Source organism: Rana temporaria, chromosome 1 (assembly GCF_905171775.1).
Source record: "Rana temporaria chromosome 1, aRanTem1.1, whole genome shotgun sequence".
NCBI lineage: Eukaryota > Metazoa > Chordata > Amphibia > Anura > Ranidae > Rana > Rana temporaria.
Window position 1 is genome coordinate 248,272,260 of NC_053489.1, and position 15,458 is coordinate 248,287,717.

At 41.6% G+C, this 15,458-nt stretch overlaps 1 protein-coding gene across 1 annotated transcript; it reads right to left on the reverse strand.

Annotated features, from left to right (window-relative positions):
• Positions 1 to 742: 742 nt before the first annotated feature.
• On the reverse strand, positions 743 to 1,802 carry LOC120924888 (olfactory receptor 49-like). The gene has a single exon (XM_040335867.1). The coding sequence runs from the start codon at positions 1,797 to 1,799 to the stop codon at positions 798 to 800; it is 1,002 nt and encodes a 333-aa protein (XP_040191801.1). The 5' UTR covers positions 1,800 to 1,802; the 3' UTR covers positions 743 to 797.
• Positions 1,803 to 15,458: the final 13,656 nt, after the last annotated feature.

Here is a 15,458-nt window from a genome sequence, read left to right on the forward strand (position 1 = left end):
TCTTTGCTGTGATGTGTGGTGTTTGATAACTTTTATCAATAAAAGGCAACCGAGAAGGTTTTTCCAGAGTGCGGCTGTCCAAACATTTCTTTCTACAATTGCTTCGTGCATTGCCGGCACCTGGGTTTCTCTGAGAGGATACGGATTTATCCATATACCAAATTGGAGCGGTGACTATCTTCTATCTGCCACACGCAAGGGCTGCCACACTTCCCTCTATCACTTCCCTCTATCAACCTGGGATTCTACAACCATTCACTGGGAGTTGTGATAGTTCCCTTCACATGACATCTACATGCCGACGGACTGATGGTAACCCCTCCTCATCTGGATTCAGCAGTGGTATCATTGTACATATTTTTATACCGGTATCATACTTAGCTACATGTTTTTATGACTGCTTTTGCTACTGTTTGGTATTACTCGCACCATTTTTACAGTTTATGTAGCTACATCGATTTTATCTCCAGTGCAATATTTATTTTGTTACCTACTTGAAGACTATAAAAGTTTTAATGATATTCCCATCGAGCGCTGCCTTTGTGTGTTTTTTGTATCCTGCTATCCATTTTTCCAGTGGTTGGTAGCTGCACTGGGAATCAGCCTGCAAGGAGATCATCTAAAAGTAGTTGGATCTGTATGTGCGTTATAATTAATCGAAATTAGTCGATTAATTGATTTTAAAAAAAAATCGATTAATCAAACACAAAAATTTTGATCAGTAACAGCCCTAATTTAGATTGTAATGTGTGTGTTCAGCTTTATGTTGGTCTTGTATGTACCACCCTTATTATTATTTAATTATGTAATTTTATTTTAGCTGCACCTATATTTTTAGAATGGTGTATAACTTTTGGTTCTGGAAGTTGGCGGTATTTTTTTAAAGTGCGTTTAAGTGCATCTTTAAAGGTCTTGTTTCTAAAGCTATATATGAAGGGGTTAAGGAGTGGTGTTACTATGCAGTTCAACAATGCAACAATTTTTGTGGAGTCCACCTTGGAATTTTTAGAGGGGCGGACACACATGAAGATACAGCTGCCATAGACAATGAAGACTACAGTGAGGTGGGATGCACATGTAGAGAATGTCTTCCTTCGTCCAAGGGCTGATGAAATTTTCACTATAGCAGAGATAATACATCCATATGAGACCAAGGAGAAGAACAATGATCCCAAGACCAAAGAGGAAGCTAGTATAAAATCTAACATCCCGATAATATATGTATCTCCACAGGCCAATTTAAGCAAAGGTGCAACATCACAGAAGTAGTGGTTAATAACATTGGAACCACAAAATGGCAAGCGGAATGTAAGGACAGTCTGAGCAATGGTGTCCATAAAGCCACCCAACCAAGAACATAAAATCATCTCCAGGCAAAGTTTTGGTTTCATGATAGTGCCATAGCGCAAAGGATGACAAATAGCAACATAGCGATCAAAAGACATTATAGCCAGAAGCAAAAACTCAGTGGTGCCCAACAGGAAATAGATATATGACTGAGCAAGACATCCATACAAAGATATGGTTTTGCTCCCACTGATTAGGTTAAAAAGCACTTTAGGGACAATAGCAGATGTAAAACTAATGTCAAGGAATGCTAGATTGCTGAGAAAGAAGTACATTGGAGTGTGCAGTTGGGCATCGCTCAGGCTCACTACAATTATTGTTGCATTACCTACTAAAGTAATTGCATAGCAGATGGAAAGGATCAGAAACAGTAAGACCTGAAAGTCATAGGTAAGTGGTATCCCCAGCAGAATAAATTCTGTCACTAATGTAACATTCACTCCATCCATCATTGTAGAAATGTCTAAGAAAACACAGTATAAAATGTTACAATATATATATCTCAATTTGAGGTTTAAAAATGCACTAACATTCATTACTAACATTTTTTGTTAACCCAGATTAGAAACAAAGAGATCATTTTGCTAACACGGTGGTCATCAGCACTGTGCTCGGGGCCCACCCACTAACAGGCCAGATTTTATGTATTACCTTGGAGAGATGCAGACTAGAATACTGCAATCACTGAGGAGCAAATTGCATCACCTGGGGTGTATTTCAGTTATCTTGCAAACCTGGCCTGTTAGTGGGTCCTAAGAACAGGGTTGATGACCACTGTCCTAACATACAAGTTAGGCCTAATTCACACTGACACTGTCTAACCTGCATTTATGTGCATTTAGAGGCCATTTCTAAATAAAAGTAAATGCATTTTTCAATTTTGAACAATTATAAATACTTGTGCTAAAAGTAAAAATGTGAAAGAAAAAAATATATATTAAATAGAAATTGCAGCTGCTGTACACAACGTGCTCTACACTTGAAACCATACAATACAATAATTACAGCGCTTACAATAGTGCATAAATTGACATCAAATATAAATCATCCAATGTGAAAACAATTCATCAACAATTATATTATTATATGATACAAAAACATCCTAATCAAAGTTCTCTTTGCTCCAATCCTTTGAAAAGTGCTATAGTGCTTATAACTTTCACTCTGTGGTGTTACACACACCCCTCATGTGTCCCCACTCACCACATATAATGGACCCCTAGCTTTTCAGTCTAAGGGCCCTTTTACATGGACGTGTCCGGGCTCCGCTTTGCTCAGCGGGGATCGCTCCGTCGATCCCTGCTGAGCAGGCAGATGACAGGTCTGTGCAGGGACACTGTGCAGGGACCGACCTCTCAGAGCGCCACTCTCCCCTATGGTGGATCGGATGAAGACGAACTGTAGAGTCCGCCTTCATCCGATCCGCCAGACGAATAGAAAATAGGGTTTCCATCCGTCACACTTTAGCAGATCGGAGCGGGTCGGATGTCAGCGGGCATGTCACCGCTGACATCCGTGGCTCCATAGACCCGCACGGAGTGTGCGTTCAGGTCTGCCTAAAAAACTGACAGGCGGCTAATAGTGGAGTCCTGTATAGCTGGTGTTTATTGCACAAAATAGTTTGCACTTACAAGGCACCTATGTAAAATGAGCATGTTTCAATCTAAGAACGCTTCATCCAGCGTGCATTCCACCAAAACCAGAAGTGACGTAGTTTGGACTCGGCACCAGAAATGACCTCTTTTCGCCACTTCCGGTTTCGGTGGAACGCACGCTGGATGCGGCGTTCCTGGATTGAATTCCTGCATTCCTTAGACTGAAAGGCTAGGGGTCCATTATATCTGGTGAGTGGGGACACAGAAGGGGTGTGTGTCACACCACGGAGTGAAAGTTTGGAGCACTATAGCACTTTTCAGAGGATTGGAGCAAAGAGAACTTTTATTAGGATGTTTTTGTAATATATAATAATATAATTTTTGTTGAATTGTTTTCACATTGGAGGATTTATATTTGATATGCATTTTTGCACTATTGTAAGCGCTGTAATTATTTTATTGTATAATTTTTCAATTTTGCCTTACACACTCAGCGTTTACCTGCATTTAGGAGTGATCTATTTAGTGTTTAAATCTATTTAGGATCTATTTAGACATATACTACACATCTAAATGCATGTTAACCTGTGTAAACACATGCAAATGTGTCTAACGAATTTTCCTGCTCAGCCGGGGGTATCTCATTGCTGATCCTTGCTGAGCAGGTTGAGCGGACACAGACACAGCCCATTTGTTGGAACAGATCCCCATCCGTCTGTTTTAAGCAGACCAGCTTGAATTCTGGCGGATGTCCGCTGACCGCAGCTCCATAGAGAACACCCGATTGGTCCGCTGGTGCTGGTGTGAAAGGCGTCTTGATGTGCCTAAATGTGGTTAGAACAGGAAAAACCAACATAACAAAAAATGATCTGAGAGGCATAAAGTTTGTTTATACTTCCCAGATCACTTCCCTTAGAAAAGCTAAATGAAGGAGTGCTATTGTAATTGAGGCCTTAAAGCAGTATTAAACCCAAATCCCAAAAAATTATAAATTGCAGCTTACCAATCATTAGATGTGGTGGCTGCATTAGTCTTATTTTTTAGGATTTTTTTTCCTCTGTTTTCACCTGGTGATCTGTCCAGTAACACACCTCCTGTATCAGACCCCATACACACTATTAGATTTTCTGCAGATTGTTGGCTTCCGATTTACCAAAACCTTGTAGTGCAAGGGCCTGCCTGATTGCATACAAATTGAAACTCTTAAAAATTGACCTCATATTATATGGTTTTGGTAAATCTGAAGACAAAAATCTGCAGAAAATCTAATAGTGTGTATGGGGTCTTAGAGCACCTACACTCTGGATAAATGAGCACAGGGGGCAAGGCAGCTTTGTCAGTAGGCATGGGGGGAGTATAGTGTTAACTGTACTAGCAGATTAAAACACACTAGTGTTTTACATAAAGATATTACTTAAATAAATAAAATCTGATCCTTATAAGCACCCCTGCCGGTGTTGAATGCTTAATTCCATCCCTGTAAACTGATACATCTGAAAGAGAGCTTCTTTTTTGGACCACCATTACTGACTGGATCACCTGATGAAAATAGAAGAAAGAACGCCTAAAAAAGAAATAAAAACAAAAATAGGCAAACTAATGCAGACATCGGGCCAGATTCACAAAAGAGATACAACGGCGTATCTCCTGATACACCGTCGTATCTCTGTGATCCGCCCGTCGTAACTATGCGGCTGATTCATAGAATCAGTTACGCATAGCTAGCCCTAAGATCCGACAGGTGTAATTGACTTACACCGTCGGATCTTAGGATGCAATTCTAGGCCGGCCGCTAGGTGGCGATTCCATTGCGGTCGGCGTAGAATATGCAAATGACTAGTTACGGCGATTCACGAACGTACGCTTTACCCGTCGCTCTAAATTTATGTTGTTTCCGTCGAGATACGCCGCGTAAAACTAAGGCTGCCCTCTAGGTGGCCTAGCCAATGTTAAGTATGGCCGTCGTTCCTGCGGCGAAATTTTAAAATTCACGTCATTTGCGTAAGTCGTCCGTGAATGGCGCTGGACGCCATTTACATTAACGCCAAAACCAATGACGTCCTTGCAACGTCATTTAGCGCAATGCACGTCGGGTAATTTGATGGACAGAGCATGCGCAGTACGTTTGGCGCGGGAACGCGCCTAATTTAAATGGTGCCCGCCCCATTTGAATTAGGCGGGCTTGCGCCGAGCGGATTTACGTTACACCACTGCAAGTTTACAGGTGAATCAGGCACTTATGATGTAAACCTGCGGCGGTGTAACGTAAATGGGATACGTTACACCGCCGCAGCGTAACGTATTTGTACCTGAATCTGGCCCATCATATCTAATGCCTTGTACACACAATCGGGTTTCGACCGCCGGGAAACCAGAGGGGAAAACCCGAGGGGAAAACACGTCCGGTTTTCCCAACAGGAAAACTGCCTGAAAGCTTTGGTCGGGAAAACCGGACGTGTGTATGCTCCACAGCAGTGTTTCCCCATAGGAAAACTGCAGGGGGGAAAAAAGCCGCGATTCACAACGGGAAAAAATAGAACGTTCTAATTTTTTTCCCACAGTTTTTCTGTCGGGAAAACTGCTAGGGAGCATACACACGGCCGGTTTTTCCGAACAAAAGAAAACATGTCAGTTTTCCCATCAGAAAAAACGGTCATGTGTACAAGGCATAAGATTTAGTGAGCTGCAATATAATAAATGTTTGCTTTTGGGTTTAATACTGCTTTAAGATTAATGAAAATAAAAACTTGTCAACTCAAAAACATGAATATGATTGTCCATTAAAGAGGAAGTAAAGTCTTCGGGGTAGATCCTCGTACAACGGCGCATTAGTGCGCCGGGCGTAGCGTATCTAAGATACACTACGCCGCTGTAACTTACTTTTTTTTGTTTTGAATCCTCAACGAATTTGCGCCGTAAGTTACGGCGGCGTAGTGTATCTCTTGCGGCGTAAGGGTGCGGAATTCAAATGAATGTAATGGGGGCATGTTTTATGTATATACGCCGTGACCCGACGTAAACAAAGTTTTTTTTAACTGTGCATGCGCCGTCCCTGGGGAACAAGCCAATGCTTACGACGGTGACGTCATTCTACGCAAATTCCTATTCGCGAACGACTTACGCAAACAACGTAAAAAAATAGAAATTGGACACGGGAACGACGGCCATACTTAACATTGAGTACGCCACCACATAGCAGCTTTAACTATACGCCGGAAAAAGCCGAACGCAAACGACGTAAAAGAATGCGCCGGGCCAACGTACGTTAGTGGATCGCCGTAACTAGCTGATTTGCATACTCGACGCGGATTTCGACGGGAACGCCACCTAGCGGCCGCTGAAAAATTGCAGCTTAGATCCGACGGTGTACTAAGACGTATGCCTGTCAGATCGAGCCCAGATGTCGTCGTATCTTGTTTTGTGGATACAAAACAAAGATACGACGCAGGAAATTTAAAATGTAAAAAGTAATTTAAAAGTAATCCTTTTGTGAATCTGCCCCTTCATCTTTAATTGTACCTACAGGTAAGCCTATAATAAGGTTCACCTGTAGGTATTGTAAATATCGCCTAAACTTGCACCGTTTACGAGATATTTACTACATATGCTGCCGGTGACATCATTGGCGCATGTGTACTGAAGGAACGGCAAGTGCCATGACCGGTGGCACCCACGTGCATGCGCAGAAGTGACGTAGTCACGGCTCCGGACAATCACAGTAGTAAAAGAAGTAACTCCGGGAAACATGTCGGCCGTGTGAGCGGTGTGCCGGCGCCCATCCAGTGCATCGATCTAAGGTAAGTATTTCATAATGAGCTTGTATGCAATGCATGCTAGCTCATTATGGCTTGCAGGTTTTTTTGAGGGGATTTTTTTTGTAGGTGTACAACCTCTTTAAGAAGAGATTTTTTCAAATGTCAGATAAACTGAATTCAACATCCACAGCAGTTAATACAGCCAGGTTGGTTACAATGTTTTACTTCTTAGTGCCAATCACAAACTGCAGGGTCTGAGACAAGTCTAAATTGTATTTAGAGATGATGATTGATAATGCAGAGGCATGTTATGCAAATACTAAAAAAAAGGCCTAACAGAAAGATGAGAAATGGGGAACATAACAGAAATAAATTACAGGTGTGAAAAAAGTTTAGAAGAGCAATATTTTCAGCATGAAGCTAAGATTAAGAACACTTAAAACAAAACTATTATTTCAAAGAGATACTTGGAACTGAATTTCATCAGAGGTAGTGAGTCAATCAACAGTAGGTGAATTTCAACATGCTAAAAAAAGGTTAAAAAATAAATGAATGAAAAATTCAAATGTTAAGAAAGTGCAGATGTGAGACGACAGAATTCTGTATTGGAAGTAATGTATTGCATATGATTAGAGATATAAGGAGACTTCCGACTATTTTAAGAAGCTGATAGTTTTTGCTCAGTTCTGCTGCTGCATTTATCTACCATAACAGACAGGATTACAAAGAGTAAATGCTGTGCTAATGCCTTCCATCATTTCTCTTTTGCCATGGTATCATCTGAAAAGTTTATTTTGGTAAATACATCCAAGGGCTGAATAATGTAATTTGTAGAGATGACGAGCTTACACTACTGTGCATTCTTTTTAAAATAATCCCAACTCATATCATGCAGATACCTTTCCTGTTTACCCTCCGCAGGATATTGGATTGTTTTCAATAAAAAAAAATGTCATTGATTAGAATAGAAATTACATTTTAGTCCTAATGTGAGAGATATGCAGTTGTTTAAGCGCATCACCTCTGCCATTTATATTTCTCTCAAAAAAGGGCATATTGATTTGAATATATTTTCAGGCCTTCATTATTACCATTGATTGTGTAAACCAAGAGCTTCATCTATGTACATACAGATCTAATTCTGAAATATCACCTGTTACTAAATATATTGTGAATATATTTTTTTTGACCAGTATATAACAAAACAGAATATAGAAATGTTTATGTAATATTACAATAGTACAGAATTGGTGATTATTGTATGCTCATTAGAATTAACAATTAGATCTGAGATATGACATAAATTAATTTCTGCAAAGAATACAGACAAATCAAGAGAATAGCATTTTATTACTTGGTATGGCTAAACTGGTTCAGTAAGCAGAGCCGACCTAAAAGAATGTAGAATACTGGGACAATAAGGGATCATTTTAAATAGTACATTTTAACCTAAAAAAGAAAATCAACAGATTAATTTTGCAGCAACATATGTACCCAAAGAATGTGAGGGTAATAGAACATTAATGTTTATATATATATATAAAAAAATATATAAATAAATAAATATATATATATATATATATATATATATATATATATATATATATATATATATATATATATATATATATATATAAAACATATTTTATATATATATATATATATATATATATATATATATATATGTAGAGAACATTACCATATTAAATAAAGAAAAATGTATCACAGGTAAACTTGATATATGTAAAATAATAAATTTGACATAAGACATCATTAATTAGTGTGTGTAGACTATAAACTATTGAAATAATTTTAATCAACTAGATACAAGTGTACCATTGGCTTACCTTTTATATCCCAGTACAATCAAAAATATAAAATAATCAATTCCTTATTTGTCCTATATGTAATGTCTTTGGTGGCTAAGCAGACAGCCCATTCTTTGTTGAATTTAGCACACTTTGCCAGTGCTTTTGTTTTAGAATCTTACACCCTGCAAGCTCACAGTACGGCATTTATATTCTCTGCGTTACCATAAACCTATTATCTTATTCTTGTTTCCCATGAGGCAGTAACATCACAAGTCAATTTCACTGGTTATTAACATCAGAAATAACTTTTCAATAACTTAAACACAGAAAGGTAAAAGTTATGTTAAAACTTTTTATTGCAAGTTTTATAATAATTTGTGTAACTGTGTGAGTTTTTAATCCATTTATTAACTGTATTGTTAACTGGTCTTTAAAGCGGGAGTTCACCCATTTATTAAAAAATGTTCCCCTTAGATTCCTGCTCGTTTGGTCTAGGGGAATCGGCTATTTGTTTTAAAATATGAGCAGTACTTACCGTTTTCGAGATGCATCTTCTTCCGTCGCTTCCGGGTATGGGTCTTCGGGAGCGGGCGTTCCTTCTTGATTGACAGTCTTCCGAGAGGCTTCCGACGGTCGCATCCATCGCGTCACTCGTAGCCGAAAGAAGCCGAACGTCGGTGCGGCTCTATACTGCGCCTGCGCACCGACGTTCGGCTTCTTTCGGAAAATCGTGACGCGATGGATGCGACCGTCGGAAGCCTCTCGGAAGACTGTCAATCAAGAAGGAACGCCCATTCCCGCAGCCCATACCCGGAAGCGACGGAGAGGATGCATCTCGTAAACGGGTAAGTACTGCTCATATTTTACAACAAATAGCCGATTCCCCTAGACAAAACGAGCAGGCATCTAAGGCTAAAAAGTGCTCTCCAAGGGTGAACCTCCGCTTTAAGTGGATCATTTATATTTAATAGGGTAGATACAGAGAGAATTTACGCCGGCGTATCCATAGATACGCCGCGTAAATTCAAATCTGCGCCGGCGTATCTACTTTCTGTATTCAGAAAGCTAGATACGCCAACATTAGCCTAAGATACGACTGGCATAAGTCTCTTACGCCGTCATATCTTAGGGTGCATTCTGACGCTGGCCACTAGGGGCGCTTCCGTTGTTGTCGGCGTAGAATATGCTAATTACCTAGATACGCCGATTCACAAACGTACGTATGCCCGTCGCAATGTATTTACGTCGTTTAAGTTAGGCTTTTTCGGCGTAAGGTTGTTCCTGCTATTAGGAGGCGCAGCCAATGTTAAGTATGGACGTCGTTCCCACTTCTAAATTTGATGAAACTGGACTTCAGGCCGCTTTCATCGGTTTGGACCGACCGTGTGTACGCGGCCTTAAAGCTCAGTTAGCTGCCTGAGAACATTATTATGATGTCAATTTTTTTTACAACCTCTTTTAGACAAACACTTTACAGTATGACAAGTTACTGAGTATTATTATGAGTTTAACCATGGTACACTGACGTTATACACATATTGATTTTCAGATGAGAATATCCCTAAGAATATTTGTATGAAAATTCTTTGTACATTCGATGATTGGACGAATGTCGTTTTTAAATTTCACTTTCTTTTAACAGTCAATTTGAAAATGAATGTAATTTCTGAACTAAAACCAATGCATCGAGGTGAAAAACCATGAGTGTTTACAACCCCTTTTGACTTTTTTGACTGTTATTTACATGCATTAATAAAACAATATTTTAGCTGGCTTCCATGGCACCAGCCTTCCTCCCTTCTTTGCATGGATTACATGGAGGTTTGCAGAGACTTCCCAGGCTGAGTGTTGTGTTCTTGAGACTCACCAGGCATTATACAGGAACAGGAGCTAGTAGCTCAGTTGCACCTATTCCAGTTTACAGAGGGGAAGACAGGAACAGGCAGGATCAGTCAGGTATTGTAGAACATAGAAAGGGACAATTGACATGGCAAAAGCACTGTGCTATATCTCCTGCCTTTAAAGGGATAGGAGCATTTTTTTTAGGGTTACAACCACTTTAAAGTACACTTATCCTACCTCCTAGCTTCTCGTGACCTAAAGACAGGGCTTTTTTTCAGGGGGAAATTGGGGGAACTCAGTTCCACCACCTCTAGCTCAGACCCTTTGTTGCCTGCTCACCACATACACTTGTAAACACAGAAGTCTGGTTTCTGTGTTTACAAGCAACAGCTCTGCACTCTGTGTGTAACCCCCTGAACTATGCACTCTATATGTAATGCAATCCTGGTATTTAATGCCCCTTTAAGACCCTTCTACTGTTTGTGAAATCTTAACGGAGTCGTGGTTGAGTTCCTGCACCTATTTTCTGAGAAAAAAAGCTCTGCCTAAAGAAGCCCATTTTTTCTGGACCCAAAAGCATGCTAACCTGAAATTGATAGCTGCTGCCTGCTGCAATGTTGCCTGCTGCAATGTTTACATCCTGAGTCCAAAATCTTCTATGCCTTTAGACTGTAACTACGCAAACTTCCCACATATCTATATGCCGCTGTCTCTGGAGGCTACGGACACTCAGGATTGTACGGCATAGAAGTCTTTGAGCTTTGAGTAGACAGATGCAGCCAAAACTAAAGATTACAGCCCTGGGTGTTACACATTGTGGTTTTGGCTAACGTCAAAAGGGGTTATAACCCCTGTTGGGTTTTTATTGTGTCACCCTTTCTGTTTGTCCTGGTGACCATTGTCACTGGAACTGAATGTGATGGAAAGGGTTTAACCCCTTAACGCCCGCCACACGACTATTTACGTCCGCAAAATGGCACGGACAGGCAGAAGGGCGTATATATACGTCCTTGCCTTCTAGCGGGTGGGGGTCCGATCCGGATTCCCGCGGGGAGCGATCCGGGACGACGGCGCGGCTATTTGTTTATAGCCGCTCCGTCGCGATCGCTCCCCGGAGCTGAAGAACGGGGAGAGCCGTATGTAAACACGGCTTCCCTGTGCTTCACTGTGGCAGCGTATTGATCGAGTGATCCCTTTTATAGGGAGACTCGATCAATGACGTCAGACCTACAGCCACACCCCCCTACAGTTGTAAACACACACTAGGTGAACCCTAACTCCTACAGCGCCCCCTGTGGTTAACTCCCAAACTGCATCTGTCATTTTCACAATAAACAATGCAATTTAAATGCATTTTTTGCTGTGAAAATGACAATGGTCCCAAAAATGTGTCAAAATTGTCCGAAGTGTCCGCCATAATGTCGCAGTCACAAAAAAAATTCGCTGATCACCGCCAATAGTAGTAAAAAAAAAATAATTAATAAAAATGCAAAAAAACTATCCCCTATTTTGTAAACGCTATGGGCCAAATCCTCAGCCAGGCGGCGTAACTTAACTTTCAGCAGTTAAGTTACACTGACTTAAAGTTTCTACCTAATTGCCTGATCCACAAAGCACTTACCTAGAAATTTCAGGCCGTGTAACTTAAGTGCCGCCGTCGTAAGGCGGTCCTCCTCTCCGGGGGGCGTTTAAAATTTAAATGAGGCGCGCTCCCGCGCCGGCCGTACTGCGCATGCGTGTGACGTAATTTTCCCGACGTGCAGCGCGCGAACGTAATTGACGCCGGGCGGCTTTGTGGATTGCGACGGGACACTAAAGTTGCGACGGGTGAAAAAAATATACGCGCCGGGAAAACAAATAATTATAAAAAAAAATGACAGCGTCGCTCAGCATGCATTCCTGAGAGGGAGAACTCCATGCCAATTTTCAAAGAAAAAACCGGCATGGGTTCCCCCCCCCCAGGAGCATACCAGGCCCTTAGGTCTGGTATGGGTTGTAAGGAGACCCCCCCACGCCGAAAATCCCATTTATATAGGCATCACCGTCCCATCATGCTCCGGCAGGTACCCACGTGGTGGGTGCCTACCCACGTGCACCCACCACGTGGGTACCTACCGGAGCATGATGGACGGTGATGCCTATATAAATGGGATGCAAGGCGCGCTTCCATCATTACAGTGACAAGAGGCGACGAGGCAACATCGGAAGAGGGGAGAAGAACAGAAGAGAAGACCCTGATGTCACAGAAGACCGCGCCGGCTGCCTGTTAGAAATTGAGCCAACGCACAAAGATAGCAGGCAGCCATCGCTGAAGAAGAAGGCACCGGACAGCTGGAGAAGAACCGGGGTTCGCCGAGTCAACAGTGGTGAGCGGCGAAGAGAGAAGAAGACCCCCGGAGAGTGGAGAAGCCCCCCCCCGGAGAGCGGAAGAAGAACCCCCCCCCGGAGAGTGGAAGAAGACCCCCGGAGAGTGGAAGAAGAAGCCCCCCCTGGTAATAGAGCTAATAAAGAAGACAGGGGGGTGCCTCCGGAGCAGAATAATAAATTATTTTAAAAACCCTTGTGTTGTGTGTTTACTAACTTTTACTTTTTGCCTCCAGGTGAATGGGTAGGGGTACGATGTACCCCATATCCATTCACTTAGGGTGGGGGGCCGGTATCTGGGGGCCCCCTTATTTGAAGGGACTCCCAGATTCCGATAAGCCCCCGCCCGCAGACCCCGACAACCAACGGCAAGGGTTGTCGGGAAGAGGTCCTGTCCTCATCAACATGGGGACAGGGTGCTCTGGGGTGGGGGGGCCCGCAGTGCGCCCCCTGCCCCAGAGCACCCAACCCCCCCATGTTGAGGGCATGCGGCCTGGCACGGCTCAGGAGGGGGGGGCACTCGCTCGTCCCCACTCCCATTCCTGACCGGCCGGGTAGCGTGCTTTGGATACGGGTCTTTTCGGCGTGGGGGGGTCTCCTTACAACCCATAACAGACCTAAGGGCCTGGTATGCTCCTGGGGGGGAACCCATGCCGGTTTTGATTTTACAAATTGCCGTGGAGTTCTCCCTCGGGAATGCATACCAAATGCCGTCGCTTGAATGGGCCTTTACAAGGTGTGACTAACTTTACACTTTGTAAAAGCAGCCCTAGTTTTACACTTGGCAAACTAAAACTTACGGCGAAAAAACGAAGCACAAAAGCTTTGTGGATCGCCCTAAGTGCTAATTTGCATACCAGAAGAGGCATTTCGACTCGAAATGCCCCCAGTGGCGGATGCGGTACTGCATCCTAAGATCCGGCAGTGTAAGTCCCTTACAGATGTCGGATCTTCTGCCTAACTTAGGAAAACTGCTTCTGAGGATCAGTTCCAAAGTTAGAACCAGAGATACGACGGCTTACGCCGGAGTATCTCTTTTGTGGATTTGGCCCTATAAATTTTGCGCAAACCAATCGATAAACACTTATTGCGATTTTTTTTTACCAAAAATAGGTAGAAGAATACGTATCGGCCTAAACTGAGGAAAAAAAATGTTTTTATATATGTTTTTGGGGGATATTTATTATAGCAAAAAAGTAAAAAATATTGCATTTTTTTCAAAATTGTCGCTCTATTTTTGTTTATAGCGCAAAAAATAAAAACCGCAGAGGTGATCAAATACCACCAAAAGAAAGCTCTATTTGTGGGGAAAAAAGGACGCCAATTTTGTTTGGGAGCCACGTCGCACGACCGTGCAATTGTCTGTTAAAGCGACGCAGTGCCGAATTGTTAAAACACCTTTGGGCATTTAGCAGCATATTGGTCCGGGGCTTAAGTGGTTAAGGTATATTTCCTGGTCACAAGCAGCCTAAGCAGCTTGCTTTAGTAATTATTGTAGCTAATCTTTCATGATTTTAGTAGGTTGTTCTGTGGATGAGTCAAGTGCGCTAAGTCAATGATAACGCAAAGCCTGTCACACCTAACATTCTCATATGTGAGTCAGAATGCATTGCCATCCATAATAGGTAATTTATGAACAGTAAAGAGGCATACTGCAGTAGAACAGGCCTTAAGATTAACATTATTAGTGGCAGATTCAGTACCATGGTATGGTATGGTGGTAGTAAAATATTATATGTGAAAAAATTAAAACAGGTATACTGTCCTAATTTGTCCATTCCACCAACATCCAAATCCATATTGAATGAATAGATTAAAAAATAGACAGAAATTTTGAGGTGTAAACGAGAAGTCTTCATGAAACCACAAATGTGTATTAACACAACAGTGTTTATTTATAATCACATGTAAAAAAATAGAACAGAAAAAAAAAATCAATTGTACATCACATAGTTTACATGTGGATATTACCTTCTATTGATATCCCAATCATATGTTTTTACCATATGATAATAGAAAATTGTATTCTAAACTTAAAGCGGTGCGCCACCCAAAAGGCTTATTTGCCTCCCCCCGCTGCCACATTTGGCACCTTTTGGGGGAAGGGGGAATGGGTACTTGGTTTTGACAGGTACCTGCCCCCACTTCCGGGTGATTTTGTCACTGCTCGGATGAAGACCACTGGATTCGTGGACAGGTAAGTGTCCAAATATTAAAAGTCAGCAGCGACAATCATTTTTTTCTGACGGACCCTGGAGCTCCTCTTTAATAAATAACATCAAATGTCATTTCCCCAATGATGGGACATTTCAAACTCTACCCGTTTCATAGATAGAGTCTACTTCTTCAGGAAAAATGGAGGTTATTACCATGTGGTTTGCTAGTAACTAAATAGTAATAATCGTAGTAATATTAGTAGTAGCAATCCTCATATGGTATGTGGATGGTCAGTTACACAAAGTCCTCTTCTAGTGAAGTCAACAATGTTCACAAAATCAAAAGCAAATGCATATTTTTAGGAAACACACAGAGTAAAACATAGAAAAAATATCAGTGGTACAGTTTTATGGAAGTGTGTGCTCATTATGGGGTAAATTCACTAAGAGTGAAATAACTAGCAATACAATGCGGTAAAATAGCGCTTGCTATAAATCAGTTTTGAAAGTGCAATTCACTATGAATTTTGTGTTAAATAACGAATGTGGTATTCGTTCGATTGGGCAGTAATTACCGCGTTTTTTCAT